The sequence below is a fragment of the Coregonus lavaretus genome (genome assembly GCF_964263955.1).
Source record: "Coregonus lavaretus genome assembly, chromosome: 13".
Taxonomy (NCBI): domain Eukaryota; kingdom Metazoa; phylum Chordata; class Actinopteri; order Salmoniformes; family Salmonidae; genus Coregonus; species Coregonus lavaretus.
In genome coordinates, this window is record NC_140000.1 from 44,099,495 (window position 1) to 44,120,406 (window position 20,912).

The window sequence follows — 20,912 nt, forward strand, 5'->3', positions numbered from 1 at the left end:
GCTGGGACCATAGTCACCAAGAAAACAATTGGTAACACACTACGCCGTGAAGGACTGAAATCCTGCAGCGCCCGCAAGGTCCCCCTGCTCAAGAAAGCACATATACAGGCCCGTCTGACGTTTGCCAATGAACATCTGAATGATTCAGAGAAGAACTGGGTGAAAGTGTTGTGGTCAGATGAGACCAAAATGGAGCTCTTTGGCATCAACTCAACTCGCCGTGTTTGGAGGAGGAGGAATGCTGCCTATGACCCCAAGAACACCATCCCCACCGTCAAACATGGAGGTGGAAACATTATGTTTTGGGGGTGTTTTCCTGCTAAGGGGACAGGACAACTTCACCGAATCAAAGGGACGATGGACGGGGCGAGAATCTTGGGTGAGAACCTCCTTCCCTCAGCCAGGGCATTTGAAAATGGGTTGTGGATGGGTATTCCAGCATGACAATGACCCAAAACACACGGCCAAGGCAACAAAGGAGTGGCTCAAGAAGAGGCACATTAAGGTCCTGGAGTGGCCTAGCCAGTCTCCAGACCTTAATCCCATTGAAAATTTGTGGAGGGAGCTGAAGGTTCGAGTTGCCAAATGTCAGCCTCGAAACCTTAATGACTTGGAGAAAATCTGCAAAGAGGAGTGGGACAAAATCCCTCCTGAGATGTGTGCAAACCTGGTGGCCAACTACAAGAAACGTCTGACCTCTGTGATTGCCAACAAGGGTTTTGCCACCAAGTACTAAGTCATGTTTTGCAGAGGGGTCAAATACTTATTTCCCTCATTAAAATGCAAATCAATTTAAAACATTTTTGACATGCGTTTTTCTGGATTTTTTTGTTGTTATTCTGTCTCTCACTGTTCAAATAAACCTACCATTAAAATTATAGACTGATCATGTCTTTGTCAGTGGGCAAACGTACAAAATCAGCAGGGGATCAAATACTTTTTTCCCTCACTGTAAATGTGTTGTATTTTCCCTTCTGCTTGTTTTACTTGTTGAGCCTCAGGGTTGTCTTTGCCAAGATCCCACCAGCCAATTGAAGATTTAGGCAAACCGTTTATGTTATGTAACATTTAACAAAAATAACAAATTGCAAACGAATGTCTCCATTTCGATATGTGTCGTGTGATAAATGTATGCTTCAGCATGCTATCTGGATTGATGTGTGCCATTTTTTTGTGGTGAATTTGCTCTAGTTTGTTTTGAAATATAGAAGCACCAATGTAAGGATGGCTTATACATTTGAGTTCTGTTGGACATAAAGCACTAACAGCTCTTCTACTGTTTCTCTTTCCCCCTCATCTTTACCTACCTTGTCCTTCTACTCAATCTGCTTACTCTTCTCCTTCCATCAATTATCAACTCTTCTCATTTCTATACCCCACATCTACCTCTTCCTTATCTTCCTCTGCCCTCCCTCTCTCTTCTTGTCCCCAATCTCTTCCCCCTTTCCTCTTCTCTCCTTCACTCCTCCCTCTCTCCGTGCTGCAGCCCAAGCTTCTGAGGCCCATTCTTCTTGCGGGGGAGGAGCTGGTGATGGACGGCATGCGGGTGCACCTGATCTCAGACGGCCGGGAGGAGGCCACGGGGGCCATGGGGGGTCCACCCCTCCTCCCTGCTGAGGGGGCCATCTTCCTCACCACCTACCGCCTCATCTTCAAGGGCACGCCCAACGACCCGCTGGGTAAGAGGGTGTTGAAAACACACGTTAGCAGTAACACACACACACTTTTCTCGCTAACCCTGAGTGTTGTTGCTGTGCAGTGGGTGAGCAGGTGGTGACTCGGTCGTTCCCCATCGCCTCCCTGACTAAGGAGAAGAGGATCTCTGTCAGTCTGTCCATGGACCAGTTCATACAGGAGGGTCTGCAGCTACGCTCCTGCACTTTCCAGGTACACCTCTACCCTCCTTCCTGCCAGCCTCATATCCATCACCCCAGAATGTCTGCCTTACCTACTGCCTAAACACCAGGCCCCCTTTATAGCTTCTCCCCCTCAACCCATCTACCCCCCCGCTCTCCTTCTGCATCGTAACTCTCTCCATTAAAAATTTGACAGAACATGAATTTCTGTCTCTCTCAGACACTCCTCCTAATATCTCTCTTCTCCTCCTGTAGCTGCTGAAGATAGCGTTTGATGAGGAGGTGGCGTCGGACCTGGCCGAGGTGTTCCGGAAGCACATGCACAAGCTCCGCTACCCCCAGCACGTCCAGGGAACCTTCGCCTTCACCATGGGCCAGAGTGGCAAGACGTTGGTCGAACACAAGACCAAGGACAAGAACCAGTCAATAAAGTAAGACAAGACCGAGATAATACACACTCACGTCAACCACAAGAACCAAAACAACCCTAAAAAGAAACAGTAAGGGCATGCACACGCCAAACATGCACATTTCGACACACATCAGCATTGTATAAAACTTCAGGACTGTTCCAGTTTTGTCGGCAGATCATTAGTAATGAGAAAATGTAAATCTGTAAGACATTTCACACCTCTCACATCCTCCAGGTCAAGTACAGAACATCCAATTAAAAAGCAGTAACTCACTAACAAATGTGGGTCACAGATAACACCCCAGCTCTGTAAAATGAGCTGAATATACGGCCTGCCCCAAGCAGCACCCTCTGGAGATATAGTAGTCTACATTATTGCACTACATTTCATAGCCGTCCTGACAGCTTACAGAATATATCAAAACCTTTTTTTTATTTGACGTCTGATTTAAAGTCAGTGTTTGCTGTGATTATATTAATACAACTGGATGTATAGACTTTTTGCTTGCGAGTGTAAACGTTTGAGTGTGTGTGAGCCCTTGTTCATGTGTAACCACCAATGGTCCATGTAGCATGCACTGTTTAGTTCTGCTGGCTGCTCACTGACTTATTCTAGGCAGGGATAAGTACAGAGGAATGCAGCTTCACATCCTACACTCTATTCTATCCACTGTCACTGCCAGTAGACCCCCAGAGCTCGCTCTCTCTCACTCACTCACTCACTCACTCACTCACTCACTCACTCACTCACTCACTCACTCACTCACTCACTTACTCACTCACTCACTCACTCTCACAGCTGTTGAATAATGCAGCAGTGGAAACAGTGACGGCTCCTCCATGTTTGTCCCTGGTGTTTCCATCTCCTCCCCAAGTCGTCACGCCACTAAAACACTCCATTCATTCACTGATATTAACCTCACGACAATGCGGGCCCAAACCCCCTGCAGCAGTGAGCAGGCTCTGCTAGCAGTCTTTTAATGCATTCATGGACTTTAATTATGCATACAGACTACCACCGAGTCTGCTTTAGGGATGTGCCTTGGATTTAATGAACCGGTTAATTAAACTTCTAAGTACCCACTCGGTGCATTTGTACCTTTAAATTTCTAACCAGGGTTGTATTCACTTGACATGAAATGGAAGCAAATGGGCCGAAACAGGGAGGTGCTATTTAAACTTGTTCAATAAGAAATGCTTGTTTTCATTTTCTGTTGCAAAGTGTTTCGCTACGGTGTGCCCAAATTAATATGACCCAGGAAGTAGACGTCATTAAGTTTTGCTTTAACTGCCCCTCTGTGTGTTTTGCTGTGGTCTTAAGTTAACTATGTTTTGAACCCTCTCTTCCCTCTCTCCTCCTCCTCTCACCTCCTCACCCCTCCACCCTTCCTAAGAACACTTTCCAAAAACCTGGTGAAGAGCGCCAAGAGGACGATCGGTCGACAGTATGTGACCCGGAAGAAATACTCACCTCCCACCTGGGAGAACAGGAGCAGCCAACAGTCAGAGCTGGACGAGGATGAGATCTCAGGTAGGCCATGGTGTTGACAACTCAAGTAGCATCGTCAAGGTTTAGGGCGGCATTTTGAATTGAGATCCACGCACCCATTCACATAAATACATGTTTTATGTAAAAGTCTTGAGTGTTAACTTTCAGCAATTAAAATGTTGAATGGTCTGATGTAGTATGGTCAGTGTTTGACCTGATGTAGTATGGTCAGTGTTTGACCTGATGTAGTAGGTCAGTGTTTGACCTGATGTAGTATGGTCAGTGTTTGACCTGATGTAGTAGGTCAGTGTTTGACCTGATGTAGTAGGTCAGTGTTTGACCTGATGTAGTAGGTCAGTGTTTGACCTGATGTAGTAGGTCAGTGTTTGACCTGATGTAGTAGGTCAGTGTTTGACCTGATGTAGTAGGTCAGTGTTTGACCTGATGTAGTAGGTCAGTGTTTGACCTGATGTAGTAGGTCAGTGTTTGACCTGATGTAGTATGGTCAGTGTTTGACCTGATGTAGTATGGTCAGTGTTTGACCTGATGTAGTAGGTCAGTGTTTGACCTGATGTAGTAGGTCAGTGTTTGACCTGATGTAGTAGGTCAGTGTTTGACCTGATGTAGTAGGTCAGTGTTTGACCTGATGTAGTAGGTCAGTGTTTGACCTGATGTAGTATGGTCAGTGTTTGACCTGATGTAGTATGGTCAGTGTTTGACCTGATGTAGTATGGTCAGTGTTTGACCTGATGTAGTATGGTCAGTGTTTGACCTGATGTAGTATGGTCAGTGTTTGACCTGATGTAGTAGGTCAGTGTTTGACCTGATGTAGTAGGTCAGTGTTTGACCTGATGTAGTATGGTCAGTGTTTGACCTGATGTAGTATGGTCAGTGTTTGACCTGATGTAGTATGGTCAGTGTTTGACCTGATGTAGTATGGTCAGTGTTTGACCTGATGTAGTATGGTCAGTGTTTGACCTGATGTAGTAGGTCAGTGTTTGACCTGATGTAGTAGGTCAGTGTTTGACCTGATGTAGTAGGTCAGTGTTTGACCTGATGTAGTAGGTCAGTGTTTGACCTGATGTAGTAGGTCAGTGTTCACTGTGTCTGACTGTATGTCTCTGCTAAAGTCTCAGAGGAGTTGGACCAGGGCTCCCTCACCCTCTCTTCCACCATCCGCTCCTCGGACAGACAGACCATGAGCAACGTGGTGGAGCGCGCCTGTTGCCGGGACTACCAGCGGCTAGGACTGGGCACGCTCAGTAACAGCCTGACACGCTCCAAGAATGAGCCCTTCCGCATCTCCACCGTCAACCGCATGTACACCGTCTGCAGGAGGTAAGTTCACGGTCCAACCGCAGATGGATCATGTTTTTACTACAGGTTCACAGTCAAATCTCATGTGGGACTCCCTAAAAACACGCCACTTAGATACAGCTACGACTAGAAGTTACTTTTTGTAGCAGGTTAGGAGAGCATTTTCCCTAACCATTTTCTTAACCTGAACCTAATTCTCCTAACCTGCTGCGTAAGTTTACATTTACATCATTTAGCAGACGTAAGTTCTCCTAACCTGCTATGAAAAAGTAACTTCCAGTGGTAGCTGTATCGAAGTGGTGTATTTTTAGGGAATCTCAATTGCATGTGGTAGGTTTATGGTCAAACCGTATACGGACCGTGTTTCAAGTAAGTAACTTTCTGAGTTTAGTCTCTAAGCATTGCATTCAGGTTGAGTGGCTTCTTGATTCAAGTACACGTTTGATCTTGACATTTATATAAATAAACATTCAGTCGTTTTACTTTGATGCAACTTGATATGCAGAGTGGGCCAATTAACAAACTATATTTAAACACATGACATTATCTTGTGGTCATGACATTCTGCAGTGACATGAACAGAATGTCTTCTCAACCCTAACTCTCTCTGTCTCTCTCTGTATTTCTGTCTCTCTCTCTCTCTGTCTGTCTGTGTGTTACCAGTTACCCCGGCCTGTTGATCGTGCCCCAGAGCATCCCAGACTCCACCATCCAGCGCATCTCCCGCTGCTACAGACAGAACCGTTTCCCTGTGGTGTGCTGGAGGAACTCTCGCACCAAGGCTGTGCTGCTGCGCTCTGCAGGCCTCCATGCTAAGGGAGTGGTGGGCTTCTTCAAGTCCCCCAATGCCCCCAGCGCCGGTACGACGCGTACTAAAAGTTAGTTAGGTGGTGTCTTTAAGGGAATGTTGAGCTTTGTTTAGGAATAATAAAACACTCAAAAACACTCCAAAGCTAGCTATATCAGTAGCAATTTTATGGAAAAGTATAAGAATGTGATCGAGAAAGTCTCAGCTCATCAGAAACAATGAGCAAATAGACAAACACTTTAGGTGCATTGAAATGCACAGCGCATGCCCCTTACAGCTTGAGCAGCATTTTTTAGTATTCAGCATTTTATACCCAGCATGCAAAGCTGCATAAACCAGTGGTGATTGACAGTTGTGACCCTTCCCCAGGCCCCTCCCAGGCAGACTCGACCAGCCTGGAGCAGGAGAAGTACATGCAGGCGATCATCAGCTCCATGCCCTCCTACAGTGAGCCCAGCGGCAGGAACACACTCAGCGGCTTCACCTCCACTCACATGAGCATCTCAGGTAGGACACACACATCAGGTAGGACACACACACATCAGGTAGGACACACACACATCAGGGTTTCCGTTAGCCGGTAATAGCCGGCTTTTGGCCCAATTTTCTTTTAATGACAAGCCAATGAATAAAATTGGCACCGGTAAATTGTCCCCCCCCCAAATTTTTTTTTTTATAATCCCATTTCAAAATAATGCTTTTTAGCCTATTCATTGCTGGAAATACCAGTCGATGGAAATACATTTGACCGGTCATGCTTATCGGTCTATAGGTTAATTAGCCTAATTTAGTGGAATTAAATTGGCATGTGTGTATTTTCATTAGTTGTTATGATTCTTATTTATCACACGCACATAGAATACAGAGCATATTTTTTAGAGGAAAATCTGTAAGACAGTGCTGCTACAGCTCCTGTTGCTGCTGGAGTGAAATGTGATTTTATAAGCCCAATCATTGCACAACAATTCTAAATACAATCGCGTGTTAAAAACAGTTTTGATAGCCACCATTTAAAAATAGCTATTTTTTTTTCTCAACTGGTAATTGAAGCGTGCTTCCCATTCGCCATTCAAGTGCTTAGGCAACGGTAGGCATGGTTTAGCAGGTCACACCACTTTGCAATGTGAGCTGGAGATGGTATGCATTTTAAAAACATATACTTAATTGTGTGAAACCTTAACGTTTTACTTCATTATGAGGCATGTCTTGCCTTGCTTCAATGTAGCTGTGTAGCTGAGCCAAAATCTGTTTCTATAAACGTGGAGACACTTATTTTATAAAAATGTCCATATGCCAATGAAACAAGTATCCACATTTTCTCATGTTCTATTGGTTTTCAAATCAACTTTATTTCATTGTCCAGTAGCCAAAAACACAATCCTAGTCATATTAGCAATCCATGCTAGTTGTTGCATCTTTAGATCTCCGATCTTTCTACATTTCTAATGGATATTGTAATCTCTGTCACATGAATCCGCTTGCATCTGCAGTGCACTTTCGGCAACTGTGTTTTCCCGCTAATTGCATTATAGAACGAGCATTAGCGAGTAGCCTATAACTGCCGTGTGCGCATTGCTGCGCTTATAATGTGAATAAATAATAGTTTATCAACATTTTAAGCGTTTTGTTCGGTGCATGAGCCTCAATGCTTTTTAAAGTTATTTTGATGTACTGGTTGTATGAATTTGGGATCTATCGTCCCAGAACTGTCCCAGAGTCAGTTTGGAATCGGCTATTTCTTTCTCACACAGAGCGACAAGCTGACCAATAGAATAGGTCAACTTTTCTACAATGGGGGACAGTAGATTGACACAGGCTAGTGATTTTCCTGTTCGTTACTCGTCTTGTTGGCTGAGGAAAAGTAAATGTGGACAGTTATTCTAACATTTTACATTTACATTTTAGTCATTTAGCAGACGCTCTTATCCAGAGCGACTTACATTAGCAATTAGGGTTAAGTGCCTTGCTTAAGGGCACATCGACAGATTTTTCACCTAGTCGGCTCGGGGATTAGAACCAGCGACCTTTCGGTTACTGGCACAATGCTCTTACCCACTAAGCTACCTGCCCCACTACATCTTCAAAGTGCGCTTTGGAACTCGGAAGGACGCACGCCGCTGCATCCTCGAGTTGCATATTCTGTTAAAGGCATTACCATAAACTAAATGGGATTTCAGTCATTCTGAGCAGCGTGGCTGGACACCCTAATCAGGTTACGCACCCAACGCATATAGGTCTGGTAAATTTAAAATGCTGTCGATCAAATGTCCGGGGACACATTTTCCTAACGGAAACCCTGAAACACACACCAAACACACACCCTCTCTTAAGCCAGAGTTTGTGACCTTTTGCTTGTGTCTATCTCCAGACTCGTCAGATAAGCTGAGGCAGCCTAAGATCGGAGCTCTGATGAAACAGGTGATGGGAGGCAAGGAGGACATACCTGGAACCTTCAGCCGCGGAGGTGAGATAATGGTTTTACTTTGTGTGTATGTGGTTGTGTTCCTTGCATCAATTAGTTCATTGAAACTTCCTTTTCAAGGAATGTCTCATATTTATAGGTTTGGGATTGTATTGTGGCTTGCCCTACAATTACCTGCCAAGGAACGTTTACTGGAAGTAATTGACATGCGAGTGTGTTTTAACCCAAAGAGGAATGGTGGTTATGTTACCTTAATAATAACCCATCTCCATAGCTTATCCACATTTGGGCCTGTGTGTATGTATAGCTGTGTGAAACCATCTCTCCCTATGGTCTATGGTGTTGGTTAACGGGCATCATCTCTGTGTCATTTGACCTCAGCTCTGGGTCAAAGGGCGAGGGTCATCTCCCTCTCTCAGCCCAGAGTTTCAGGCAAGGCCAGAAACCCCCCTGGAGGTACAGTATGCACCGACCACTGGCTCCCTGTCTCCCCAATCTAACCAATCAGGTCTCTTAACAGTGACGGTCTGTCTGCGTTGGCTGGCGCCCCCGTCCGTCAGTCCTTTTTTTCCCTGTGATGTCCTAGTGTGTGTGTGTGTCTCTCTCTCTCAGGACTAACTTTTTGTTGTCCAATCTCTTTGATGGAGAGCTTCTCTTCTTCTTTCAAGGCGTCTGTTTGCATGCTGTTCTAGTGGGCCGTCGACTCTACACACACGCTGCTGCAGATCCTCGTGTTTGTCCATGTTTCTGTTCTGTGTTTGATTACTACTGTGTGCTGTGAGTGGTCTGATGACTCATGTTTTTCCAGCGTTGTTTGGTTTGGAGCATCATTTTCACATAGACTATTTAGCAAATTAGATCAATCTTACTATAGTAGTTGTTCAATTATTTCTACCTTAGGTAACTCTTATCAGCATGGCTTTCAGTTAGTCTAGTGGTATGAAGTACAATGAATGTATGTGCCACTGCATATATGGCTTGTGTGTGTGTTGATAATGGCAGATTTGGAGAGAGGATTGGAGAATGTATACTGTATGTGTGTGATAACCTCTACATCTATGTGTGTGATAACCCCCTTTAAAACCTCTACCTGTATGTGTGTGATAACCCCCTCTAAAACCTCTACCTGTGTGTGTGATAACCCCATTTAAAACCTCTACATCTATGTGTGTGATAACCCCCTTTAAAACCTCTACCTGTATGTGTGTGATAACTCCATTTAAAACCTCTACCTGTATGTGTGTGATAACCCCTCTAAAACCTCTACCTGTATGTGTGTGATAACCCCCTCTAAAACCTCTACCTGTATGTGTGTGATAACCCCCTCTAAAACCTCTACCTGTATGTGTGTGATAACCCCCTCTAAAACCTATACCTGTATGTGTGTGATAACCCCCTCTAAACCCTCTACCTGTATGTGTGTGATAACCCCCTTTAAACCCTCTACCTGTATGTGTGTGATAACTCCATTTAAAACCTCTACCTGTATGTGTGTGATAACTCCATTTAAAACCTCTACCTGTATGTGTGTGATAACCCCCTCTAAAACCTCTACCTGTATATGTGTGATAACCCCCTTTAAAACCTCTACCTGTATGTGTGTGATAACCCCCTCAAAACCTCTACCTGTATGTGTGTGATAACCCCCTCTAAAACCCCTACCTGTATGTGTGTGATAACCCCCTCTAAAACCTCTACCTGTATGTGTGTGATAACCCCCTCTAAAACCTCTACCTGTATATGTGTGATAACCCCCTCTAAAACCTCTACCTGTATATGTGTGATAACCCCCTCTAAAACCTCTACCTATATGTGTGTGATAACCCCCTCTAAAACCTATACCTGTATGTGTGTGATAACCCCCTCTAAACCCTCTACCTGTATGTGTGTGATAACCCCCTTTAAACCCTCTACCTGTATGTGTGTGATAACTCTATTTAAAACCTCTACCTGTATGTGTGTGATAACCCCCTCTAAAACCTCTACCTGTATATGTGTGATAACCCCATTTAAAACCTCTACCTGTATGTGTGTGATAACCCCCTCTAAAACCTCTACCTGTGTGTGTGATAACCCCATTTAAAACCTCTACATCTATGTGTGTGATAACCCCCTTTAAAACCTCTACCTGTATGTGTGTGATAACTCCATTTAAAACCTCTACCTGTATGTGTGTGATAACTCCATTTAAAACCTCTACCTGTATGTGTGTGATAACCCCCTCTAAAACCTCTACCTGTATATGTGTGATAACCCCCTTTAAAACCTCTACCTGTATGTGTGTGATAACCCCCTCAAAACCTCTACCTGTATGTGTGTGATAACCCCCTCTAAAACCCCTACCTGTATGTGTGTGATAACCCCCCTCTAAAACCTCTACCTGTATGTGTGTGATAACCCCCTCTAAAACCTCTACCTGTATATGTGTGATAACCCCCTCTAAAACCTCTACCTGTATATGTGTGATAACCCCCTCTAAAACCTCTACCTATATGTGTGTGATAACCCCCTCTAAAACCTATACCTGTATGTGTGTGATAACCCCCTCTAAACCCTCTACCTGTATGTGTGTGATAACCCCCTTTAAACCCTCTACCTGTATGTGTGTGATAACTCTATTTAAAACCTCTACCTGTATGTGTGTGATAACCCCCTCTAAAACCTCTACCTGTATATGTGTGATAACCCCATTTAAAACCTATACCTGTATGTGTGTGATAACTCCATTTAAAACCTCTACCTGTATGTGTGTGATAACCCCCTCAAAACCTCTACCTGTATGTGTGTGATAACCCCCTCTAAAACCCCTACCTGTATGTGTGTGATAACCCCCTCTAAAACCTCTACCTGTATGTGTGTGATAACCCCCTCTAAAACCTCTACCTGTATATGTGTGATAACCCCCTCTAAAACCTCTACCTGTATATGTGTGATAACCCCCTCTAAAACCTCTACCTGTATATGTGTGATAACCCCCTTTAAAACCTATACCTGTATGTGTGTGATAACTCCATTTAAAACCTCTACCTGTATGTGTGTGATAACCCCCTCAAAACCCCTACCTGTATGTGTGTGATAACCCCCTCTAAAACCTCTACCTATATGTGTGTGATAACCCCCTCTAAAACCTCTACCTGTATGTGTGTGATAACCCCCTCTAAAACCTCTACCTGTATATGTGTGATAACCCCCTCTAAAACCTCTACCTGTATATGTGTGATAACCCCCTCTAAAACCTCTACCTGTATATGTGTGATAACCCCCTCTAAAACCTCTACCTGTATATGTGTGCTCCAGGGAAGTGGGGCAGTATCCGGGGCAGTGGGCGTCTGAGTGCCTACAACCCAGAAGTGGGGAACAGGCTGTCCAGTAAGGAGTCTCCCCAGCCCAACGGGGGCCCCAGCGAGGCCCTGTTCCTCAGACAGCAGAGGGCCTACCTCTACATCATCGGAGACAAGACACAGCTCAAGGTAACTGCCAATACATAATACTACACTAGACTGTCTACTGATTTAACATCGATAAAGACTCAATATCCCAGAAGTCTTTGGAGGTCTTTGTGTCATTGAACCTTGACCCCTGTTTGTACCATGTCAAAAGGGTGGGAAGCAGGACTCGTTCCAGCAGTGGGAGGTGGTGCCCATCGAGGTGTGCGACGTGCGGCAGGTGAAGAACAGCTTTAAGAAGCTGATGAAGGCCTGTGTTCCCAGCTCAGCCACCTCTGAATCCAGCATGACCTTCCACCGCTGCCTGGAGGAGTCCGAATGGATGTGCCTGGTAATGCTCTCATTCATACAGTGTGTGTGTGTTAGCGTGTGCAACTGTAAAAGTGTATGTATTGTGAGAGAGCGAGACCTATGAATGCATTTGGTTTACGTGTGTTCATTGCAATGTGTGTATGATTTTAAGTGTGCTTATCATGCCGTGTGTGTCCAGCTCCACAGGGTTCTGCAGGTGTCTGTCCTGGTGGTAGAGTTGTTAGATACAGGCTCGTCAGTCATGGTCAGTCTGGAGGACGGCTGGGACGTTACTACTCAGGTATGACATCAACACACTAACTCACTAAACATACTCACAATGCAAACACACACACCTCTCACAGCTAATGTAGGTCACCTTGTGTGTATATATGTGATGCATTGTCTCAACCCTGTCTCTGCCTGTGCTAACGGTCTGTCTGACTGCCTGCTTGTCTCTCTGTCTCCTCACTCCGCTGTTTAGGTAACCTATAAATTACAGTCATCCTATCTGACTATCGCACCGATTCTGTGTCTCTCTCTAGGTGGTGTCTCTGGTCCAGCTTCTGTCAGACCCATACTACCGGACCTTGGATGGCTTCCGCCTGCTGGTGGAGAAGGAGTGGCTGTCGTTTGGCCACAGGTTCAGTCATCGCGGTGCCCAGACCCTGGCCAGCCAGAGCAGCGGCTTCACACCTGTCTTCCTGCAGTTTCTCGACTGTGTGCACCAGGTATGTACGTGTGGGGTTTTGTGAGTACAGATGTGACAGTAGTGTTATTATTACACACATAGGGATGTACACTGAGTGTACAAAACATTAGGAACACCTTCCTAATATTGAGTTGCACCCACTTTTGCCCTCAGAACAGCCTCAATTTGTCAGGTCATGGACTCTACAAGGTGTCGAAAGCGTTCCACGGGGATGCTGGCCCATGTTGACTCCAATGTTTCCCACAGTTGTCAAGTTGGCTGGATGTCCTTCGGGTGGTGGACCATTCTTGATATACCCGGGAAACTGTTGAGTGTGAATAACCCAGCAGCATTGCAGTTCTTCACACACTCAAACCGGTGCGCCTGGCACCTACTACATACCCCGCTCAAAGGCCCTTAAATATTTTGTCTTGCCCATTCACCCTTTTAATGGCACACATACACAATCCATGTCTCAAGGCTTAAAAATCCTTCTTTAACCTGTCTCTTCCCCTTCATCTACACTGATTTTGAAGTGGATTTAACAGTTGACACCAATAAGGGATCATAGCTTTCATCTGGATTCACCTGGTCAGTCTGTCATGGAAAGAGCAGGTGTTCCTAATGTTTTGTTCTCTCAGTGTATATGGGTCATTCCACGAAATGAGTGCCTTTTGCATACCTTTGATATTTTACACAAATTTTGAATTTGAAAAACATATTGTATTAAATGAAGAGCCCTTAATATAGAGCACATGGAAAATTCAATAAATCTGTGCATCCTCTTTTGACTGAATATTTTAACCCACTTAATCCCAACATTTATCCAAGTTTTCAACATCATTGTAAAGCACTAGTTATTTTGTTACTTTGATAAAGTCATTTCTGAAGATTAATATTTATGTTGTGATTAGTGATTCATTTTAAGGAGGAAAAAAAAGTGCTGTCCCTCATTTTAAGGCCAACCCTGTTACGTGAACTGAACTCTTGTTTTAATATTTATTTTTAATAAAAATGTTTATTAAAAATAAACATTGAACATCTAATAATCTAATAATAGTGTAAAAGCAGGTGAGCTGGTTCTACTCTTTTTGGCCATTTTCTGGTGTTTTGTGGTGGAAAACTGAGTGGGTATAGCATAACACGTCAACCCTGTTACCCCTACAAAGACGATCTGGTAGAGCACGGCGCTTGTAACGCCAAGGTAGTGGGTTCGATCCCCGGGACCACCCATACACAAAAATGTATGCACGCACGACTGTAAGTCGCTTTGGATAAAAGCGTCTGCTAAATGGCATTTTTTTTTGTATCTAGGAAATGTTTAAACAATTTTAAAAATTGGTGAAGCTTGCATTGCCCCTCCCTGTTTCACACAACAAGCTTCCATTTCCCCTGTCACAAGGGGATTTATGGATGATTTAAGACTTACTAAAGTCATTTTTGTATTTAACCCCTTGAGATGTGTTCTTTATAACAATGTTAAAATTAGGTGAAATAAAAAGGTTAATTTCACTAAGTTACACTACTCAAAAGGCACCTAATTGGTGGAATGACCCATATCTCACTAGGATCCTTTCTTTTAGTGTTTTTCCTCATCATCTGTCTCTCTCTGCCTAGACAGTCTTTAAATAGTCTTCTTCATGTAAACTATGTTACAAAGCTCAGCCAAGAACTATTAACCTGGATCAAATATTTCCAGAATGTAATCAGATGAGTACGCTACGTCCGACCATCCTGTTATATGGATGTGCTAGAACAGATTATTTAAAAGTTTGAACATTTCTTCCTTTTTTCCACTTCATCCAAACATTTGTTTGAGAGAGTGAAGTCTGCTGACTCTGTGGCCTTTTCTCATTTGGGCAAAAGTCTATCCTAAGTGGTCGAGTGGTACAGGAGCGTGTCAATTTGAAGGGTAGACAAATGGAAGTGTCCTCCCCTCCTTGAAAGCCACCTTTCATCGAGGATAGTCGTATGTATCCTACCTGAGTTCTTCGCAAAAGAGTTTTGAAATATGATCAGATTGAATCAGATTGTATTTTTGGAGGAGAAAAGCATATATACACGTTTTAAAACGATAAGTAGCATATTGTTTTTATCTATAAAATGTCTTGCACAACTAGCTACATTTGTTTTATCACTTTACACATTTATTTTGGGATTCCACCCCTGTAAATGTAATTCGCCTGATGACGCGCAAGTGGAGAGGAGTCTAATTTCATACAAGCGCATTTTCGTCCACGTTCCTTCTCCTCACCGCCTGTCCTCGATTACCTTTGACCTTTTTCAAAATTAGGCGAGAGAGGACACAGGAGTTGAGCAAATCTAATTGAGAAAAGGCCAGTGAATGTTTGACGATCAGGAAGTTGAGCAGTTAACACAGGAAGTGCAACTGACGTGTTACCTTAAATCCTGTCCCCCCCTCCTCAGATCCACCTTCAGTTCCCCATGGAGTTTGAGTTCAGTCAGTACTACCTGAAGTTCCTGGCCTACCACTACGTGTCCAACCGCTTCAGAACCTTCCTGCTCGACTCGGACTACGAACGAATCGAGCTCGGTGAGCCTTTTCTCCGTTCTACAGGGCAGGAGTTTTTCCTTATCACATGACCTATCTCCAGATTCAGGTTACATGGTTAGGAGAAACTCCAGACCCCATAGATACTATCTGAATTCTTATAAGTAGGTTATTTCAGTACACTTTGGGGTATTTAAGTGTAACTTGTATGCCAATTGAGTGATTGGAGTGGGTTCAGTGAGTTGATGAACCTTCCGTCTGTGTTAAGGGGTTCTGTACGAGGAGAAGGGGGAGAGGAAGAACCCACAGGTGTGTAAGTCAGTGTGGGATTACATTGACCGGCTCAACAAGAAAACACCTATCTTCTTCAACTACATGTTCTCACCAGAGGATGAGGAGGTGAGCCTGGAACACTACTGGGTTACGTTAGACTGCCCCCTGGTGGGGAAGTTTACAGAAAATTCATGTGGAGGTTTAGTTTAGTTTAACGATCTTAGACTTAAGATGTACTAGCTGATATTGTAGTTAGAGTTATTACTTTTAATTACATAAATGATGCACGATTTGTGGTAACAAAAAAACCCATGTGGTCATTTACTAGCTAAATCCCTCAATGTGTTTTTACTAGCTAAATCCCTCAATGTGTTTTTACTAGCTAAATCCCTCAATGTGTTTTTACTAGCTAAATCCCTCAATGTGTTTTTACTAGCTAAATCCCTCAATGTGTTTTTACTAGCTAAATCCCTCAATGTGTTTTTACTAGCTAAATCCCTCAATGTGTTTTTACTAGCTAAATCCCTCAATGTGTTTTTACTAGCTAAATCCCTCAATGTGTTTTTACTAGCTAAATCCCTCAATGTGTTTTTACTAGCTAAATCCCTCAATGTGTTTTTACTATTTTTTCCCCCCCAGGTGCTGCGGCCGTACAGCTTCATCTCCAACCTGAAGGTGTGGGACTTCTACACAGAGGAGACGCTGTCTGAGGGCCCGTCGTACGACTGGGAGCTGGTGCAGAGGGGCCGGCAGGAGAGGCTGGCTGAGGAGGTGCCTGACAAACCAGACACCACCACCCCCAAGTCCCAGCGACACATCGTCTGGCCCTGCTACGACAGCCGCAGCAGAGTGGTACCCGACGCCATCACCAAACTGCTGCAGGTTAGTGGAGATATACTTACACACATTACGTACCATCACCACACTGCAGTAGTCCCTGTATAACCCTAACTTTTTGTATAAATGCTTATACATGAATCTGACTTGCTCTGTGTATTCTGTCCTAGGACCTGCAGAGTCTGGAGGCTGAGTTGGGGCTGCCACCAGAGAAATGGAAGGACACTTGGGACAAGATCAAGGCCAACCAACGGGCCGAGGCCAAGCTGGAGAACAGGGTGAGAAACGCTGGACAACCAGCAGCTAACCTAGGGTTCACTGGCTATTAGGATGCCATCCTGCTGACAGACACAACCTTAAGACACTTACTTAGACTTTTTGAAGATTATTTGAAAATAACTTTTTGTAGATTTATAGTAATGTGTTCTACTGACCTCTTGTGGTAAAATGAAAAGCAACTATTTGTGTTTTATTGAATAGATTAGCCCTGCCTAATACACAATATCCTCCTCTGTTTTTTCATGCTCTTCCTCTGTTCTCTCGCTCTTTCAGCCGTCGTTCAACAGCTCCTTGCTGATGTCGTCCAACCTGAGTCACCAGCGGCGGTCTCAGGGGGTGTACCTTCCGGAGAGTGGAGTGGGCTCCTCTATTAACCTTGCCATGGACTATGAGGCCAGCACCACCTCCACCCCTGTGGCCGGGCGTCCCAGCACCAGCACCCTTTACAGCCAGTTCCAGAGCACGGAGAGTGAGAACAGGTCTGTACCCACTCCCCGGGCACCTGAATGTGGCCTCCTACCCTTATCTCTGCCCCAGCAACACATTACCCCTCAGTGTGTTACGATAGTGGCTGACTGTGTTTCTTCTACCTTTGACCCACAGGAGTTTTGAGGGCATCCTGTATAAGAAAGGTGCGTTGCTGAAGCCATGGAAACCCCGCTGGTTTGTGCTGGACAAGACCAAACATCAGGTAAGAGGAGGGAGGTGGACCATGATACTGATGGTGATTGTTACTGTGGTGGTGATGATGGTGATAATCTCTCTGTCTAGCTGAGATACTATGAGACCAGGAAGGACAAGGACTGTAAGGGGGTGATTGTTACTGTGGTGGTGATGATGGTGATAATCTCTCTGTCTAGCTGAGATACTATGAGACCAGGAAGGACAAGGACTGTAAGGGGGTGATTGTTACTGTGGTGGTGATGATGGTGATAATCTCTCTGTCTAGCTGAGATACTATGAGACCAGGAAGGACAAGGACTGTAAGGGGGTGATTGTTACTGTGGTGGTGATGATGGTGATAATCTCTCTGTCTAGCTGAGATACTATGAGACTAGGAAGGACAAGGACTGTACGGGGGTGATTGAGCTGGCGGAGGTGGAGTCTGTCATTCCAGCCACGCCCACCATGGGAGCGCCCAAACACATAGAGGAGAAAGCCTTCTTTGATGTGAGTTACCAGAGCCCTCAGAGTGATGGTTTTATGAGTGTGTATTATGACATGTTCTCACGTTATGATCAGCGAATGCGTTTCCTAAATGACTCAAATGTAAAAGGGAAATCTACGTGGTAACATAAGAACTATCAAACAGTCTTAACCATCTCTCATTATCTTTCTACGGCAGCTCAAGACGACCAAAAGAGTATATAACTTCTGTGCGCAGGACCGCCCCAACGCACAGCTGTGGATGGACAGTATTCAGAGCTGCCTCTCTGACGCCTAGAGTTGCACGGCTCCACCATAACAGGAACTATCCAACCAGGAACCAATGAGCAGTGCTGAGGCACCCGATGGACATCTCTGCTGGCCAATCACAGGAGGTCCTCTCAATAAGGAGGTGGGATTGAGACATATGAGGGAAGGGTCCTTTCCACAGTTGAGCGCCGTTCAGTGTCTGTAGTAGTGTTGAACTGATGTCACGTTTTAGTGTTTTTGTTATAAAAATGAAAACAAAAGTAAGAGAAGTCCCTGAATGACCACTCGCTTTTGTCTCACCGTGTTGCTGGCTGCAGCCTCTCACCTTGGTAGTTCTACCACTATTTGCGCTGGATGTCTATGCAAAATGGAGCTAAAAGAAAAAAGCATGATGTAGTTTGTTGTGTGAGCTTGAAGATGGACAGTTTCTCACCAGACTAATCTAAATGGGGCCTCCAGTATGTACCAGCATGCAGATGTAGCCAGACCCTCCCATCTCCTAAAGACTACAACTCCCATTCCTCCACACACCTCAACACTCCAGGGAGGAAGTAATCAGGAACTACATTATCCAGCCCAGCCATGCAGAGGATCCTGCCTGTAGTCCATGAATACAGGAAGTGAATTGGAATGTTTCCTTTAACAACAGAACACAGAATCGGCCACTTTGAAAAGGATCCAGAACGTGACGACGAACGAAACCGTCCCCAACTGACGCAGGACAGTCGTCATGGTCACCTGCTAGCTGATGTTGAAGGCTCCCCAGTTTCCCCCTTTCACTGCCTGATGTAGCTGAGTCTCACCCCAGTAAGGAGTTGGACACTCACAGATCCCCTCTCCTCTAAGATGTTTCTTATTCCCCAGACACACCGCCAAGGGAGCCCTCTCAACGGTTTATGAAGGATTTCAACAGTTTTTTGGTCACTCAATTGTGTCAGAGATATCAGTCCTCCTAGTTATCACCCCCAGAGCAGTTGATGGTGATATACTGTGAAAGCTGTTATTAGCCCTCGTGATCAAACCAGGAGAATGGCAGTCGGAGATTAGATTCTACATCCGCTGGACAGGGAGTCTGTCTCTGTCTGCAGAACAACATTCATGTTTACACAAGAAGCTATGGGCTGTACTTCCCAAGCTAAAGTTCTTCCTTTATATTTCTTATTAAAAAATAAAAACCACTATTACAGTTAAATGTTAAGGGATGCTGAAGGAACAGGAGGGATATATTTTTGTGAAGATTAATTTATGCACAAAATTATAAGACAAAAAGTTAAAAGGTGAGAGATGCAGATGGGTGGGGCCTGTGGGCAGAGCAGAGGGGATTATGGTATTTATGACTAGTCTGTTTACATGGCACAGTGCTGAGACTGGATCTGACTGCCATGACAACTAACATGGCAGACTTCCTGGATACGACCCCTCTGTTTATATGGTCAGGTTTAATGTAGGACAAATGGAATTTCAGTTATACAAGTGCCAGTGGATTTTAGCATGTGACAAGTATTAGACTGTTGGATTGGAATGTGTTCTAAACAAGTAAAAACAACCAATTTTTGTTTTCAGGTAATACAATTCTTAACCAGACGGGGGCGTTAGAGGTGGTGTTCAAAGCACTTAATAATTCAAATTCACACATTAACATTCAAATCAAATCCCCAACAACAATAATTACGCAGCCAATTAATTGCATTGAAAGTCTCAAAAGCATGTGTCCGAGCATAAGATATCACTCTCTGTGCTATGTTTACCTACTCAGCCTTTGTTTGGTGGTCTGTGGCACAGCTTGGCTTCTGAATAACTGCATTTGTGTGAACAGTAATACTTCAGCGAGTCCCAACTCTCTCGCGGCTGCTCTTCTGTCTAAACCAGTGTTTTTAGCTAGAGCCCTGTTACATTCTATTCTTAAGCCTGTACATAGAGGAGTCAATGTCTGTTGTAGAGAAATAATATGTTTAGCTGGAATTTGTGAGATTGCGATTAAGTCACTTTTTTTTTTTTTTATGCTACAGAGCATTATCAGTTAGCCCTCATTTTGAGCCCCCAAGTCACAAAAAAAGCCACACTCCTTCTCGTTTAACACACACACATTGCCGTGTAAAATATGATTATACTGCTGTCTTGTTGAACATAAAATTTGAATTGTAGATTGTTTGTGTCTATTAACTCCTTTTGTATATACTACTCAGATTTGTATGTAACGTTTATGGTAGTAATTTATTTAACTTTGTCTCCTCGATAAGAAAAGTTCGTCAAGCACCACTTTTATTTTTTTAATTAGGAATCCAATGTGCCATTTGTGTATTTCTGTATTAACGTGACTAATGCTACTACTTTTTGGAAAATGTGTTGTATAAGTAAACCATCAATGTCTTTTTTTTGTTTTGTTTTTTAACATTGTTGTCTTCCCCAATATCAACCCCTAAGCAGAGTGGAAATGGTGTGTTTGTATGAGCAAGAACTAGCCTCCCTAGTTATGGTGGGTTTTCTGGAATGGAGTTAAGGAATCTCATTAAGTTGCTTACCTGCACAGGTGGGGTGTTTTTAAAATGTCACTCACTGACACTGACACACACACACACACACACACACACACACACACACACTTAAAAAGCCCAGCTCACCCCATTTACTGCAGTCTACTCATCTCTCCTGATTTGGGTAGATTATATCCACAACATTAATCAGATCAGTACAATGTAACCTTTTTATTATTTATTTTTATGTTTTTCTTTTTTTCTCTAATTATACATTTTCTTCTGAGCCGGGTCTTTGTCAATCATGTAATATATTTTTTAGAATTAAAACAAAAACACTGTGGGTTTAAACGTCACTGGTTTGGTGTAGGTTTGTCCCCTTTCTCTCT

At 44.0% G+C, this 20,912-nt stretch overlaps 1 protein-coding gene across 11 annotated transcripts in view; it reads left to right on the forward strand.

Annotated features, from left to right (window-relative positions):
• Positions 1–20,879, forward strand: part of LOC311140662 (myotubularin-related protein 5-like) — a 71,107-nt gene extending 50,228 nt beyond the window's left edge. For 9 of the 11 annotated variants that reach the window (XM_084175820.1, XM_084175825.1, XM_084175819.1 and 6 more), the window contains 21 exons: positions 1,487–1,679; positions 1,760–1,887; positions 2,112–2,287; positions 3,663–3,799; positions 4,888–5,095; positions 5,738–5,934; positions 6,252–6,389; positions 8,251–8,346; positions 8,686–8,760; positions 11,602–11,774; positions 11,905–12,081; positions 12,241–12,342; positions 12,587–12,772; positions 15,160–15,286; positions 15,513–15,643; positions 16,157–16,399; positions 16,525–16,632; positions 16,907–17,112; positions 17,237–17,324; positions 17,672–17,803; positions 17,979–20,879. In XM_084175820.1, coding sequence (XP_084031946.1) covers positions 1,487–1,679; positions 1,760–1,887; positions 2,112–2,287; positions 3,663–3,799; positions 4,888–5,095; positions 5,738–5,934; positions 6,252–6,389; positions 8,251–8,346; positions 8,686–8,760; positions 11,602–11,774; positions 11,905–12,081; positions 12,241–12,342; positions 12,587–12,772; positions 15,160–15,286; positions 15,513–15,643; positions 16,157–16,399; positions 16,525–16,632; positions 16,907–17,112; positions 17,237–17,324; positions 17,672–17,803; positions 17,979–18,077 — 3,120 coding nt within the window. In that variant the 3' untranslated portion in view covers positions 18,078–20,879. Of the gene's footprint in view, positions 1–1,486; positions 1,680–1,759; positions 1,888–2,111; positions 2,288–3,662; positions 3,800–4,887; positions 5,096–5,737; positions 5,935–6,251; positions 6,390–8,250; positions 8,347–8,685; positions 8,761–11,601; positions 11,775–11,904; positions 12,082–12,240; positions 12,343–12,586; positions 12,773–15,159; positions 15,287–15,512; positions 15,644–16,156; positions 16,400–16,524; positions 16,633–16,906; positions 17,113–17,236; positions 17,325–17,404; positions 17,528–17,671; positions 17,804–17,978 lie in introns of those variants that run through there. The other 2 variants (XM_084175826.1, XM_084175821.1) reach the window with 2 other exon arrangements.
• Positions 20,880–20,912: the final 33 nt, after the last annotated feature.